The 16846-nt window shown below is 46.0% G+C and overlaps 1 protein-coding gene and 1 long non-coding RNA gene across 3 annotated transcripts in view; one reads left to right on the top strand and one right to left on the bottom strand.

Annotated features, from left to right (window-relative positions):
- Positions 1-16846, bottom strand: part of LOC144894014 (EP300-interacting inhibitor of differentiation 3-like) — a 63827-nt gene that overhangs the window by 12244 nt on the left and 34737 nt on the right. For both annotated transcript variants that reach the window (XM_078785476.1, XM_078785477.1), the window contains 3 exons: positions 14080-14170; positions 1975-2066; positions 1673-1721 (listed from right to left, as the gene is read on the bottom strand). In XM_078785476.1, coding sequence (XP_078641602.1) covers positions 1673-1721; positions 1975-2066; positions 14080-14170 — 232 coding nt within the window. The remainder of the gene's footprint in view (positions 1-1672; positions 1722-1974; positions 2067-14079; positions 14171-16846) is intronic.
- Positions 3500-7979, top strand: LOC144894015 (uncharacterized). Its single transcript, XR_013624693.1, has 2 exons — positions 3500-3627; positions 7935-7979. It is a non-coding gene; the product is annotated as an uncharacterized LOC144894015 (long non-coding RNA).

The following is a 16846-nucleotide window of genomic DNA, read 5'->3' as shown; positions in this document are numbered from 1 at the left end:
GGGGAGAGCCGACCCCCGAGATCCGTAACAATATATATATATATATATATATATATATATATATATATATATATATATATATATATATATATATATATATATATATATATATATATATATATATATATACACACATACACATATATACACATATATATATATATATATATATATATATATATATATATATATATATATATATATATATATATATATATATATATATATATATATATATATATATATATATATACATACATATATATACACATATATATATACATATATATATATATATATATACATATATATATATATATATATATATATATATATTCATTAAGGCTTGTAGTTTATTGTACATTTGCTGTACATAGTACATAAATATATTAATCACACATTGATTGCACTTTTTATTTTCAAAATAATGCATGGTCCTCGGAGTTGTCCGAGTGCCCACGAAGGCCTAGTTAACCATCCTGCAAGAAATTATCATGTTCAACTGGGGAGGAATCAATTATCAAGTGTGTAGCAAGGCTAGAAGTGTTTTGTGAAAACCTCGGCATGGTCTGCAATGTGGGAGATATTCATTGTAGGGAAGATTGGCCAAACGAAAAGGGTATTTATTGCCCAGCTATTAAGAGCATAAGCTAGCAGTTGTCAAATTTAGTATACTGGTACACCCACAGACTCCGGGAGGGGCAGGAAGGGTCATTCCTCTTTGGGGTAAGTAGATTACAGTCGATCTATGGGCGGGTCTCAAGAACATTGGGTGTGTGTTCATTTACCAAGTTTCTTGTGGAGAGATCACCAAGTGGTTTAAGCATTTGAGCAAGCACTCCATTCAAAACCATTAAGGAACGGCTGGCTTGGCAAGCGCTAGCTAGCTGCTTGGTAAAGGAGCACAACCCGAGCTTCTCCCTTTGTTTCGTATGAAACAGCAGGAGCGAGTTTCAAAAGTTCGCTACGAAAAATGCCACGGTAGTGGCAGAAAGGGCCATGTTATTAACCCAACATTTGTGGGTCATATAGAGTACAGTAGCTCTTCGCTCAGTTTTGTAAGTAAATCTTACTTCACGGATGTCGAGATTCCTCCAAATTTCTTCATTTAGTGTTATAAAGAGCATTAGCGACTGTTTAAAAAGCTAAGCTTACGTGTTTGTGGTTTGTAATATTTTTACTTCCTGTAGAAGCCGTTGCTCCCACAGAAACACCATTATAACTATAAGCTATTTATACACGTTATCACTGCAGGAAAAACGCCTTGGGGAAGTGGGACAGACGCATCCTGGGGAGATGCTTAGAAGGAAGTGCCACATGGAGGTTCTGACCGTACAAGGCGGGCTACCCTACAGCCACAGTCACTCAAGGTGGCAATGACGAGGGATGTCAAGCTGTCATCCTTCTCTTGTGGTTTGAAAATCCAGTTATCAGACCTCCAGAGACGTAACGAATTGTCAAGAAAATGTTAGTTGCTAGCAAGGGGCCACAAGCCATGTGGACTATCCTGTATACAACTTTTTGGATGTGTAATTTGTGTGCTACCCTCTGAATGGTAAGATGTCACACTGATAAAAGATAATCCCCCATCAAAATAAGAAATCCATAAAAAGAATGACTTTGCACAGTCGCTCATAAACATAAAAGTCCAACTTTTTTGCCAATTGCATACCAATGCGCAGCATCCCTTGTTCACCACATTCAATGCTGACAAGTCCATCCTGAAAATAACAACAAAAACCAGTCTCAAATAAAACGCAACAGTCAAAATAAAATAATTTCTTAAAGGCACACCACCCTCCTCTCTATCCAAATTCTGTTCTGCCAATCTAGATGATTGATGGCAGGGATAACTTTGACAAGGAGCTGCAAAACGTATGGCAGGCAGGAAAAGTAAGATATAGGCATATAAATGCAGTACGATCAAAATGATGTTTAAACATATCAACATTTGTACATGCAATTCCGTCTCACCTTAACAAGAAATGAGAGATGAAACATGTTTTCAATTGTTCGGGAAAAAGAATTTGGATCGATGACGAACTCGTACAGCCCAAGGGGTGCATCTTCCGTGAAAAGGACAATAATCACACAAGATAACTGAATTACAAATAATATCCGTCAAATGGTTTAAGGAGAAGTTTATGCAGCGATCCATTTCCATCAAGCATAAAAATAAGGCAGCTTTTGGTGTATGAAGCAATTCGGAAATGTAACGAACTCGACTATTCATGGCCTAGGCCTCAGAGGTATGCACACTCGACTCTAAGCTGTCTAGCCTGGGTTTGCATCTTGGCCCAGCTATGAACTGTCATCCCGGTGTTTCATCAATGTGTCCCTAATATGGAGGTTAAATTGGGCCTCCCACCTCCCAACATTAGTTGGTGGACGTTAAAGATCCCATAGTGTCCTTCAGGAAGAGTAGGTGAGCTATCTCCGGCACCATTCAAATTCCAAATTTCTGCCATAAATTCAGTCGTCAGATGTCAGACTTGGCCAGCTGGTTCACGAAAGACTTGGGCCAAGCTTCTTCCCCCAGCCAACCACAATAACGAGGGAAAAATTGTGGATCGTAAATAAGAATGAACCCAATCACTTCATTCAACACACATTTTTGAACCTTAGACAACTGCATGGTAAACATTGGAGTATAGCCCTCAATGTGCAGTATACGTGATTGTCCCATTCTGCATTTGGAATATGGACAGGTTTGCCCACTTGCCTACAACAAGAGCACAATGTGGGTTTCAGAAGAGACAAACGGATTGTTTTAACCACACTCAGTGGTGTAATGGTTAGATCATCCACTCAGTCTGAGACGTTGGAGGTTCGAACCCTGGCCAAATTATAGCAAAAACTAAAAATGGTACGTGCTGCCCCTTGCTTCAAGTTCAAGCATAGAGCACGGACAAACAATAATCTCGTAACATAAGCGCAGGCTTTGATGGGCCTAATGACCTCCTCATGCATCAAAGTCAATTGTAAGGGAACTCGTGTTTTATTTATTTTTGCAAGTCGACATTACTGGGAACAAGTAACAATGCGAGTGACGAATGATCAGTTCAAGTAAAAATTCTGTATATTTAGCTCCAACCAAATATCCATGTAATGAAATTGTGTCTAAGTTGAACCAAGGTGCTATGCTGCCTTCGACCACTGAGAGGCTTCCATAAGAACTCGGACGGACATCGCTCCGACACATTCCTGTGACATTTATTCTGTGTGGTAGTGCATACTCGAATGGTGCATATTGCTAGATGCTCCAGGCTTGCTTGCACTGAATTGCTAATCCATTGTTACTTCTATGATTATGGTATATTGGTATACTGATACAATGCTTGTGATTTCTTACAGGTGTTGCTAGAGATCGAAACTGAATTAAACCTACTATTGGGACAATGTTGTAGATCTGGTTTTTACAACAATTAATTCAGTTTCCTCTCTTCGTCCTGAATGAGAACAACATGGCTCATAAGCTGATCCAAGTTCCAGTTTTCTGCGCGGACCCCCAAGCGCCGGACGCATCCGCTCAATTGCTTGCTACACTGGTTGAAGCTCCTGACTAATCATCTGAATTCGCAGGAGGGAATCACCGCTGACACGAAGCTTGCGGTGTTGCAATCCAAGGTGAATCATACTGTGTACATGTCCATTACACAGTGCGCTACGTACGATACTGCTGTGGCCGAGCTGAAACGTATTTACATCAAAACACAAAGCGCGGTCTACACCCGACATTTGCTCGTGTCTCGACGACAAGAGCCCACGGAGACTATAGACCAATTCGCTCAAGACCTCCGACGATTATTGAAGGACTGTACCACTGAGGTACGCACCCATGCACAAGTCTGGGATGACCTTGCTCGCGATGCTTTTGTCTCAGGCATTAGATCGCAGGTCGTCAGACAAAGACTACTCGAACAAGACGACTTGACCCTAGAAACAGCCCTTCGGTTATCTCACGTGTACACCGAAGCACAGGTACAAGCCGACTCGTATGAATGCCCATATGTCACTGCAGGGATATCCTGACAGACACGACCGGAGAGAGCTTCCGCCGAACTAGAGGATGCTGCATCCTCGCCGGAATTGGAGGCACCTGATGCGCTCGAGGACCCTGACCCGAGTTTGACAGCGGCCGCTGCTGCTGGACCCAAGCCAGGAAATAACGCTAAGTGCTATTTCTGCGGGAACCGGAACCGTCTCAGGTCAGTTTGTCCGGCTAAGGAGGCGAAGTGTCATTTATGTTCGAAGACGGGTCACTTTGCAAAAGTTTGTCGTTCGTCGCGAGGCGGGCGAGCTCGCTTGATGCTGAATGTGCTTATCTCCGTGCCCGTGGAACAAATGGCGCCTCACCCGGCCTTGATTGGAATCGCCCCTCTCCGTGGGCCCCGAACTGAGAGGTCGACCATGATGAGACTTGCCGCGTCGACTAAACAATTCGCGCAATCACAGCGGTACGCGGCACGATTGCCCTTGACAGGAATTCTTTCGACGCCCAGCCCACTTCCGGGTTTGGCTCCCCGATCTGCGTACGCTGGCTTCGAATCTCCGCGCGTGGCGCGAGCGCCCTCTGGTGGCGGCACGACCGACCTACGATCCACTTTGACCACACGAAAGCTGGGATCTCCGCGCGTGGCACGAGCGCCCTCCGGTGGCGGCACGACTGGCCTACAAGCGACTTCAACTGCACGAAAGACATTAGCTGGCGTCGGATCCACACGTGAGGCTTGAGCGCCTCCTCTCGACAACTCGACATCTGCAGGGCCACCTGGCCTGTCCCGCGCTATTATCCCACTCATGATTGAAGGAATTTTTGCAAATGCTTTAATTGACACCGGATCCACTGATAGTTATGTCGATTTTCGACTTGTTCAGAAGCATGGCTGGCCGATTCTCAGAACAAAATGCAGAATCTTCATGGCTTCTCAAGGGCTATGGCTCAGCACGAAGGGGGAATGTCGACTGAAGCTTGTAATTAAGGGTCGAATGTTTCCGGATGTGCATTTAATGGTCTTACCAGCATTATGTGCAGAAGTTTTGCGAGGACATGATTTTCTCTGGCGACATGGGCGTTTGGAAATGGAATTTGGTGGTACTGACACTCTTGCTGTGTGTGCTCTTGCAGGGATAGAAATTGAACCACTGTCGCTGTTTCCCAATATGACTACTGACTGTACTCCGGTGGCTGTTAAATCGCGACGCTACTCACGGGCTGACATGCAATTCATTGCTGAAGAGACTGCGCAGCTGTTAAAGGAAGGTATTATAGAACCTAGTCGGTCCCCTTGGCGGGCCCAAGTTTTGGTGGTTCGAACAGAATCGCACCGCAAACGCATGGTAATCGACTATTCGCAGACGATTAATCGGTTTACCCAATTGGACGCCTACCCGCTCCCGGGAATGGATTCTCTGGTACGGCAGGTGGCACAATATTCGGTATACAGCACTCTCGATCTACGTAGTGCGTATCATCAGATTCCAATCTCCGAGGCAGATCGCATCTACACTGCGTTTGAATCCGGACAGAGGTTGTACCAGTTCATCCGGCTGCCTTTCAGGGTCACGAATGGGGTAGCGTGCTTCCAAAGGGCTATGGACGACCTCATCGCTAAGGAGAATTTAACCGATGTCTTTGTTTATCTGGATAATCTCACGGTTTGTGGGTACGACAAAGAACATCATGATGCTAATCTGAAGCACTTCCTCGAGGTTGCGCACAAGTATCGCCTGACTATGAACGAGGCTAAATGTCGCTATTCTGCTCGAACGATAGATCTCCTGGGGTACACCGTGACCCACGGCTCTATTGCTCCGGATAAGGAGCGTCTGCGACCCTTGCTCGACATGGCCCAGCCCTGCGATCGAGCTTCTTTGAAGCGTGCTCTCGGGCTGTTTGCTCATTACTCTAAGTGGGTTCAAAATTTTTCCGAGAAACTCCGCCCACTTGTCGATTGCGATGCGTTCCCCATGAGTGGCGCTGTTAAGGCTGCTTTCCATGGCCTGAAGTCCGACATAGCTGGCGCCGCTGTGTCGACGATAGACGAAAACAAGTCCTTTGTTTTGGAAAGCGATGCTTCGGATCACGCGATAGCTGCTACACTCTCTCAAAGGGGAAAGGGGGTTGGAGGGGGGGGGGGGGGGGGTGGCCTGCGGCTTTCGTTTCAAGGACTCTCTCCTCCGGGGAGCGAAGACACTCATCTGTTGAAAAGGAGGTGAACGCCATCATTGAGTCTATCAGGTGCTGGCGGCCATATTTGCTTGGGAAATGTTTTGAGATCATTACGGACCAACAAAGTGTTGCCTTTATGTACGACACGCAACATGCTCAACGCATTAAGAATGAGAAAATCACTCGCTGGCGGATTGAACTAGCCGATTTCTGTTACAAAATCAAATATCGCCCGGGGAGGGATAACCTCGTTGCAGATGCTTTGTCACGGCCTGTGGTGTGTGCGGGTCTCACCCCCTTTGAGGATCTGCGCATCCTTCATGACACCTTGTGCCATCCCGGCGTGACGCGTTTCGCTCATTATGTGCGCAGTCGAAACTTTCCCTATTCCGTTGAGGATATACGTCGGCTCTGTCGCACCTGTTCCGTATGCGCTGAACTTACACCTCGCTTCTACAATCCTCCGATGGGTACGCTGGTCCGGGCCACTCGGCCGTGGGAGAGATTGGCAATGGACTTCAAAGGACCACTGCCGGCTTCACCGGCTTCGAGTAGTTCTTGTTATTTACTCACGATCATTGATGAGTTCTCCAGATTCCCTTTCGCTTTCCCGTGCAGCGATATGTCTGCGGCTATGGTTATCCGATGTCTGCAGAACTTGTTTTCTATGTTTGGCAATCCGGCCTTTGTGCACACTGATCGAGGTGCGGTGTTCTTATCCCAAGATGCGAGACACTTCTTGCTCCAACATAATATCGCTTCTAGCTATACTACTCCGTACAGGCCTCAGGCGAACGGACAGGTGGGACGATTTAATGGCATCATATGGAGAGCCATTACTCCGAGCCTGAAGTCCCGCGGACTAGGGCTGGACCGATGGGCTTGGTCGCTACCTTGGGCGTTAAGTTCGATCAGGACTTTACTGTGCACCGCTACTAATCAAACTCCCCACGACCGTATGTTTCGCTACCCGCGTCGATTGGGCAGTACCCGTCCTCTGCCGGGCTGGCTTGCTGAGCCCGGACCAGCCTTCCTCAAACGCGCGGTTCGCACAAGTAAATACGACCCTCTCGTTGACAAAGTGCATGTTCTCCAAACCAATCCCGAGCACGCTCGTGTACTGTTGCCCAATGGACGGGAGTCTACAATCTCAGTGCGCCATCTTGCGCTATGTGGGGATACTGACGAGCCGGCTTACGGTATAGTCGATCCGACAATGGAAAATCTACCGGCTACTCCATCACCACATGCACCCGATCCGTATGGCTTTGTGGGGCCACCGCTGTCACCCGATTTAGGCGGACATTCCGATGCGGGGGATTCCGGCCTCGGGGATGTGGTACCAGGTGTCTATCGGACACGCGCCGGGAGAGAAATTTGCCGCCCCGACCGCTATGGTTGGACTGATTGACAAAGACTGACAACTGCTGCTCATTGATATTACTCTGCTGCTAACTGATGATATGTGCTGCGAGCTTGATTCCTGCCAAGCGGAGGTGTAGTTTTAACGGCGGGGAGAATGTAATGAAATTGTGTCTAAGTTGAACCCTGGTGCTATGCTGCCTTCGACCACTGAGAGGCTTCCATAAGAACTCGGACGAACATCGCTCCGACACATTCCTGTGACATTTATTCTGTGTGGTAGTGCATACTCGAATGATGCGTATTGCTAGATGTTCCAGGCTTGCTTGCACTAAATTGCTAATCCATTGTTACTTCTATGATTATGGTATACTGATACAATGCTTGTGATTTCTTACAGGTGTTGCTCGAGATCGAAATTGAATTAAACTTACTATTGGGACAATGTTGTAGATCTGGTTTTTACAACAATCCACATCATATATGAATGTTTTGGAGTTCATAAAGCTCTTATTTATTTGAGTAGACCGCACAATTTCTGTAACTGCAGTAGTTTTAAAGATGGAAAGAATAACCCAATATTTTGGTTTTGCAATTTGCAAAGAAAAAGGTGATAATAATGTTGTTAAACGGACAAGAACAACAAATGCCCCACAAACAAAGAGGAGGTGAAACACCCTAGATGAGTTTAAATGTGTTCTGTCCATTTTAGCATCAGATAGAAAAAATTAACTGGAACGGCACTCGGTAGAGCATAAACCTCCACCAGGCTGAACAGTTTACGTTTTGTATCCGCTGATAGGCCGGATCTGAATTCGGACCTGAACCAAATTCTAATCGGCTTGTTCTTGTCACCTAACTTGTCACTCCATCTAGTTTTGTCATTATCCGTCCACAAGTTTTTTGAAATATCAGGCTTTATATCGTTTTTGGCCCGATCACTCATTGGTGAAGAAGCACTTGAAAATAAAAAAATTCTCGTATCCAGATCCATATTCAGATCTTCACCAAAATATAATCATTTCGTCCTTGTCACACACCCAACCTCTCCACCAAATTTCGTCTGAATCCTTAAACAACAATAACTTTTTGAGACATCCTGTCCACAGACAGACAAACAAACAGACAGGGGTGAAAACAACCTCTGCCCAACTTCGGTGGCAGAGGTAAAGATAAGAAGGAGAACGGCAGGAGCTACAACATTCTACTGAGATCTCGCGAGATCTTGGAGACGGCGGCAGGGATTTTCGAAGCTCCACACGGTCTCCACGTTTTCAAAGTTAAGTCTGTTCACAATTGTATTTTGTCGAAACTGTATTTATCTTTTGGGGTGTGAAGTTATAGTGTGCACCTTGGAAGTTTCTCGGTGTTTATCTTTCATAAATTAATCGTCTGTTTGCCGCGTCGCGAGCAAGGCCTTTGCCGCGTCGCGAGCGATTTGAAATCGAAGTTAAGTAATTGTTCCCATTTCTATTTTCGTTATAACTGTATTTATTTTATGGTGTGTGTACGTATATTGTGTCCCGAGGAGGATTTTCGGTGCAAATCTTTCATACCTGTATTGAAAATCGTGTTAATTCGTGTCGTGTCTTGAGGCCTTGTACAGTGTACAACCTTGAGGCTTTGTTTTTCTCTCAGCGGTCCGTCGTTTGTGCTCCAATAACTTTCGTTCTCTGTTTTCCCAGTCTTTTCACCCCATAGCCTACTTCCTTGTGTAAATGTCAACGAAAAAAAAAACAAAAAAAACATTTCCTTCTCTGTTCTTATTCCTTGTTCTCATTCGTTTATTCATTCTTATCCGTTCGTTCGTTCTTCGACCACGTGTTTCTCCCCCATTTCCCCAGATAGTTTTCACTGTTATTAACCTTCAATGTTTACACTTTCCCATCAAGTTCTGTATTCCGTCATATATTATAACACCTTTTTCTTCTTCTTCTTTAAAAGGCTGCTTTCGACTTGCTCACCAAATCTATTCATCCCAAAAAAAAAATTCCATCTCCTATAGTGCCTTTTTTCGACATTCCCTAAACTCTCCTGCACTCCATCCTCCCTCCAGCATCCTTAAACGTATTCTTAACTCGAAGGTCACAAGAAACTCATTTTGCAATAAATGTTCGTTTCCCATTAATCGTACACTTTCAAAAATCCAATCTCACTCCTCCCCTCCAAATCTTCCCTATAACCCCTCCCCTCCAAATCTTCCCCATCACCCCTCCCCTCCAAATCTTCCCCATCACCCATCCCTTTCAAATCTTCCCCCTTTCCCCTCCCCTCCTAATCCTCCCCATCACCCATCCCTTTCAAATCTCCCCCCTTGCCCCCTCCCTCCTAAACTACCCCCTCACCCCTCCCCTCCAAGACTCCCCCTCACCCCTCCCCTCCTAGACTCCTCCCTCACCCCTCCCCTCCAAATCTCCCCCATATCCCATCCCTTTCAAATCCCTCCCCTTTTCCCTTCCCTCCCAAACTCCCCCCTCGCCCCTCCCCTTCAAATCTCCCCACCCTCATTTCTTCTCAATTTCCCCCCTCTCACTCCCCCTCCTCAAAGCGTCCTCCCCGCTTCTTCCCCCTTCCAACTCTCACCTCCATCTCCCCCAACCTTCTGCCTCGCTCTTCCCCCTCCTCAAATAACACCTCATTGTGCCTCACCCAATCACCATCAAACCTTTTGTCCGCCCCATCCTTCCCTTTCTCCGAGCTATTCTGAAATCTCTGACACACCTTCAACAGCTCTCCCTACCTCTTCCACCTCTTCCACATCTTACCCTACCCCTCCTCCCCCCTGTTCTGTATCTGATGCTCCCCCTTCCTCTTCATTAACGGTATGGACCTCAAACATCCGGGGCCTTCGTTCAAACTTAACTGATCTCTCCATACAGGTTGCTTCTGTCAAACCAGACGTGATCTGCTTAACAGAAACTTTCCTCCATCATGATGTCTCTGATTCCTTAGTATCTCTCCCGGGTTACTCCCTCCTCCGGTATGATAGACCTGAGCCTCGTCCTGGAGGTGGGGTTGCTATCTTTATCAAAAACTTTCTTCCTCACTCGCCCTGCACTGCACTCTCTCCACCTCACCCACAGGAATACCTCTGGCTACGGCTTCCCCTTCGCTCCCACCTCTTGTTCATATGTGTGTTGTACCGTCCACCAAACAGCGATGACTCCATCTACATCTCGCTGTCTGATAATATGGACCAACTTCTATCTACTCATCCCAACTCTCTCTTCCTCATATGTGGTGATTTCAATTTGTCAACATGCTAGTTGGCTGGGTGTGGGTACCTCTCTCACCAGCCATGGCTCCTCAGCAAAGGACTTCTGCGACTCACTGGGACTGACACAATCTGTCAATTTCCCGACCCGGATCTCAGTCAACGGAGCATCTTCTCTTCTGGACTTGGTTATGTCTAACTTCCCTGAAAATGTCTGCTGCTCTTCTTCTGCTCCAATCGGATTATCTGATCATGTCCTTGTTAAAGTGGACATCTCTCTGACCATTCTCAGGGAGCCTGCTCAGCGTCGACGAGTCTGGCATTTCACTCAGGCCAACTGGCACGGTCTTCAAGCAGCCATCAATCATCTGGACTGGTCTCCCATCTCTACCACCTCTGACATCAACTCATCCTGGGAACTCTTCCAAAGTAAATTGCTCTCTCTCATGCACAGATTTATCCCATCTCGTCTTCAGTTGTCATACCCTTCCTCCCGTCCATGGTACACGGAATCTTGTGGTGAGGCTGTTTCCCAGAAACAACTTGCCTTCGTCTCCTGGAAAGCAAATCCAACAGAAGGAAATCTCATTTCCTTTCACAAAGCCCGAAACAAGTGTGTGTCCACCCTCAGGAGAGCCAGGAAACAATATCTCTCCGTTCTCAAGACCGAACTCACTTATCTGTCTCCCTCTTCCAAATCCTGGTGGCATCTGGTCAAATCTGTTTCTGGTGTTTGTTCCCCCTCCATCCCCTCCCTTACCTCAAACGGCTGCACAGCTGACTCCGCACGTGAAAAAGCTGAATGCCTCAACTCTGTGTTTGCCTCTAAATCTTGTGTCCCAAACCCATCCCTCTCTGTACCCACCATACCCAGTCGTACCCAGCTGCTCCTGGACTCCGTGTCCTTTCCTCCTGACAAGGTGGAAAAGTTTCTGTCAACCCTCGACTCTGATTCTGCAACTGGACCTGACGGCATCAGCCCACGGGTCTTAAAATCCTGTTCTTCTGCTCTTTCACTCCCTCTCTCTGTTCTCTTCACCCTCTCATTTGCTCAAGGTCAACTGCCATCTACTTGGAAATCAACCAACATCACCGCTTTGCACAAAAAAGGTGCAAAAACAGATCCAAGCAACTACAGACCAATCAGCCTTCTCCCAATTATCAGCAAAGTCATGGAATCCATCATTGCTTCGGATATGAAATCTTTCCTCTTCTCCAATGGCTTGATCTCTGATCATCAATTTGGTTTCAGACCAGGTCACTCTACTCTGGACATGCTGCTTCTGCTGTCTCAACAATGGATGGAGGTCCTCAATGCCAAACAGGAAATTAGAGCTGTCTCCCTCGACATATCACGTGCCTTCGATACGGTCTGGCACCCCGCTCTGCTCACCAAACTCTCCTCCTTTGGTATCCATGGAAATCTCCACGCATGGCTGGCGGACTTCCTCTCTAGTCGTCGTCAACGTGTGGCCCTGAATGGGTTTCTCTCATCTCCTCTTCCTGTTCAGGCTGGAGTTCCCCAAGGCAGTGTTCTGGGCCCTGTGCTTTTTCTGGTCTTCATCAATGATCTCTCTGACTCTCTTGAAAATCCTCTCTATCTCTTTGCTGATGACTCCACTCTCTGCCGCTCCATTCCTCATCCCTCAGATCGGCAGTCTGCAGCCTCCTCACTCTCTGCAGACCTGGACAAAATCACAGACTGGGCAAACAAGTGGAACATGTCTTTCAATCCTGACAAATCTCACACTCTTAGGATGTCTCTCCGAAAAGACCGACTGGACAACCCTCCCATCTACTTTCTGAATAATCCTCTCCAAGAAGTTCTGTCACTCAAGCTTTTGGGTCTCACTATCTGCCATGATCTTTCCTGGGAAAACCACATTTCCAAGCTGGCCTCCAAAGCCAGTCGCCGACTGGGCATCCTCCGTCGTGCGAAGTCCTTCCTTGGCACACCTGAGCTCCTCACCACATACAAGGCTTTCATCCGCAGCTCAATGGAGTACTGCTCTCCCCTCTGGGCTGGTGCTCCTGCCTCACACCTAGCTTGTCTTCATGCTGTTGAAACCAAAGCGTTCAGAATCATTGGAATCTCCCGCGATGACGCTATCTACGAGGGCCTTTCACTTAATCACCGCAGGCAGGTTGGTGGTCTTTCCGTCTTCTACCGACTCCTCTCCGGCCTTGCTCCCCCAGCTCTCTCTGAGCTCTGTCCCCCAAATATTCCTGCAGGACGCACAAGATCTGCCTGCAACCCTCTTATGGTTAAACTGCCAAAATCAAGACTCTCTGCTCACCTTCACTCCTTCATTCCTCTTTTCTCCCGCCTCTGGAACAAACTCCCTCACTCTCTTCAATCCCACTCCTCCCTCCAGGTCTTTAAAACGGCTGTTCACCACCATCTCTTATCTTCACCAATCCAAAACCTTGATCTTTTCTACCCCCGCTAATTTCACCCCAAATCCACTTTTTTGAGGTGACTTTTGACTTCTTTCCTGGAAGTCCTTGGTGTCCTTGCGTTTTATACCTATCCTGCCTCCCCCCAGGCCCTCTCCCTCCAAAAACATCTCCCGATGTCCCTGCTCTCAAATGTTGTGTTTGTGTGCTTCCTCCCCTTCTTGTCGACCGCTCCCATTTTTATATACTTTGTTTGCTTGTTTGTTTGATTTGTTTGTTTGATAAATGTTAGCTCTTTCACGAGCCTCGACTCTGTACACCAACAAAAAAAACCAAAAAAAAAAACCAGTCTAAACCCACTTTGTGAAAAAGAGGAACAGTTCAAAAAAGGTAAAGATGAAGATAATAACATAGTTAATGATTTTGATATCTATCATCCACATGGCCTGTCGGTTGCCCAATAACCAGATGGAAGCAAACAGTGGAGAATGATCTAATGGAAACAGGAATCACTATGGAGGAAGCACAACATGTAGCCCAAGGTCGGAAAGGGTGGAAAGCTGTGGTTCGGGCGTCATGCGGTGGGAGGACAACAACAAAGATCTACATTATAAAAGGAGCCGTGTCTGTCTGTCTGTTTGTCGTGTTATAACTTGAAAACGGATTAACAGATTTCAATAAATCCAACGATGCTAGATTTGGGTAACTCATGGGAGTGTTTGTGATCAAAAACATTTTTTTATGGGTACATGGACACGCGTGTCAAAACTGCAAATGCCAACACGTGACATTGGTTGTCCCTGCCCGGAAAGCAGGATCTCCCAAAAATCCGTTTTTCTTCTTCCCCATAGATTAGCCATCACAGCAAAAATTGGTATTTCTGTCAGCGAAGCGACGGGTCTTATATTTTAGTATTGATAAAAGGATAACTCACCATCTTTCTTCACATATGCTGATAAAATATCCAACACACGCTTTATTTCTTTTTCTGTTGCCTTGTCACGGTTATGTTCAACTTGAGGAACCTACAAAAAACATTCCAATATTTTTTATGACTTTTCCAACAGTATATTGTTAATCTGGACACCTTCATTCATTTGAATACAGATAAAAGCACCATGGTATAGGTTTACTTTATATTTATTTAGAAACATCTGCAATAATCCTTTAAATATAGAGTGCTTTCTCCATTTTAATTTTGGACAGTATAACAACAGTGGAGTGGAGGAATGGTTGATCAGAGTAGTGATGGCAATGTATAAAAGGGCGTGCACAGCTGTAAGGACGAAGGACGGGAACAGTGGTGAGTTTAAGGTGAAGGTGGGAGTGCATCAGGGGTCGGTACTAAGTCCACTACTATTTGTAGCTGTGATGGAGGTGCTGGCTCAGAACGTAAAGGAGGGTTTACCGTGGGAGTTGTTGCATGCAGATGATCTGGTGTTGATTGCAGAAAGTATGGATGGACTGAAGGAGAAGATGAACAAGTGTAAGGAATGTATGGAGACAAAAGGTCTGAAGGTGAATATCGGAAAAACGAAGGTGATGGCAAGTGGTAAAGCATGTGGTGAGGTGGAAAGAACTGGGAAGTGGCCGTGTGCTGTGTGCAGGAAGGGTGTCGGAGTGAATTCCATTCAATGTACAAAGTGCGCTGAGTGGGTTCATCAAAAATGTAGTGGTTGGAGAGGGTCATTAACCAGTGTGGCAGCTACATTTAAATGTAAGGTGTGCACAGAGGGAGCTGCAGAAGGAGGAAATGTTGAGTTGGATCTTGGAGACGGCGTGAAGCTGGAAGGTGTGAAAACATTTTGTTACCTCAGAGACATGCTGAATGGAGAAGGTGGAACAGACTCGGCAACGGTTGCTCGAGTGAGATGTGCATGGAAGAAGTTTCGGGAACTGAGTGGCGTGCTGACGAGGAGGGGAGTGTCATTCAAGCTGAAGGGAAAGATGTATGCTGCATGTGTGAGAAGTGTTATGATTTATGGGAGCGAGACATGGGTAATGAACATAGAGCAGCAACGAAGGCTGGAAAGGGTGGAAAGGCGAATGGTTCGGTGGATGTGTGGAGTATCGTTGAGAGAGAGGAAGACAAATGATGAATTGCGAAAGATGATGGGAATAGAGCCTGTGATGAATGCTGTGAAGAGAAACAGTTTGAGATGGTTTGGTCATGTGTTGAGGAAGGATGAAACTGACTGGTTGAGAAGAGTGATGGAAATGAATGTAGAAAGAAGTAGAGGACGGGGAAGACCGAGAAAGACTTGGCTAAAGATGGTCGAAGAAGAAATGCGGGCAAGGGGGTTAACAAGGGGAGATGCAGAAAATAGGGCAAAATGGAGAAGATTGTCATGGGGACCGCAAGGCTAACCCCCGCTCTTGCAGGGAAAATGGCCTTAAAATGCATGGTTGTTTGTTGTATAACAACATTGGATATATTTCAGGGGAGACGGGAGAGGGGAAGGGGTAGAAAAACAGCAATGGGATAACAGAATTCAAATCATTTGGGTTGGGACTTGAAGAGTCACACTGCTCGTGCTTTGCTTTGGTACAACTGCTACACTTATATATGCCTCGTTTGGAAGGTGCCAGGTGTAGTTCTTATCTATCCATGACATCTGCGATTTCATCACTGAGCAGCCACCGGCCAAACTGGACCTTTTCAAAATGAGTTTGGGCCGGTTAAAAGAAAGAAAAAAAAAGAACAATTATTAAGGTAAATATTCATCGAGCATGACCAATTCCGTGTGACTTTTGTGGTGAAAGCAAACCATTGGCCTAGGCAGCCAAAGGGGACTCCAGTGACAGTCACAAAGGGTCTCCTCACAAACTACCTGACCGATATGGATCAAATTTTGTTTGATGCATCGAGACAGCACGGTCTCATGGTGTTGTGCTCTCCATCCATAAGCGCCGCTCATAAAGAGAATTATAAAAGAGGGGTTCTGCCCCAAATATTGGTATTTCATTCAAAAATCTTTCTTTGTACAAAAAAAATCTCTTTCTTCAAAATTTTTTCTGGTCTTTCTGTCTTTTACCGACTCATATCCGGCCTAGCTCTCCAAGCTCTATCTGTGCTCTGTCCCCCAAATATTCCGACAGGTCGCACAAGATCTGCCAGCAACCCTCTTCTTGTGAAATTGCCAAAATCAAGACTCTCTGCTCACCTTCACTCTTTCATTCCTCTTTACTCCCGCCTCTGGAACAAACTCCCTCACCACTCTCTTCAATCCCACTCCTCCCTCCAGGTCTTTAAAACAGCTGTTCACCACCATCCCTTATCTTCCCCCATCCAAAACCTTGATATTTTCTACCCCCGTTAATTCACCCCAGATCCACTTTCTTGAAATACCGTCTTCGTTCCTGGAAGTTCGAGCAGTGTCCATGTGTTTTATACCTTCCCCCCCCCCCCCCCCGCCTTCCCATGCCTCCTCCCCCCAAGCCCTGCCCTTCTCACAGATCTTTCGATGTCACTGTTGTACTTGTGTGCTTCCGTCTCTCTCCCCATCTAGTCTCCCACTCCCTTTATTGTATGTTTTGTTTGTCCGATTGTTTTTTTTGTGATTGATGCCTCGATCTTGTATACAAAAACAAACAAAAAAAAGGATTCTAAAGGAGAAATACTAAGAAGAGTCCTAAATTGGCGGCCATAGTGTAGAAATTGCAGGTGGAGACATTTAAACTATCCAACTAAACGATGGAAC

The sequence above is a fragment of the Myxine glutinosa genome, chromosome 10 (genome assembly GCF_964187855.1).
Source record: "Myxine glutinosa chromosome 10, kmMyxGlut1.1, whole genome shotgun sequence".
Taxonomy (NCBI): Eukaryota; Metazoa; Chordata; class Myxini; order Myxiniformes; family Myxinidae; genus Myxine; species Myxine glutinosa.
Note: the sequence above shows the minus strand (reverse complement) of the source record. Positions and strands in the feature narration are given on the sequence as shown.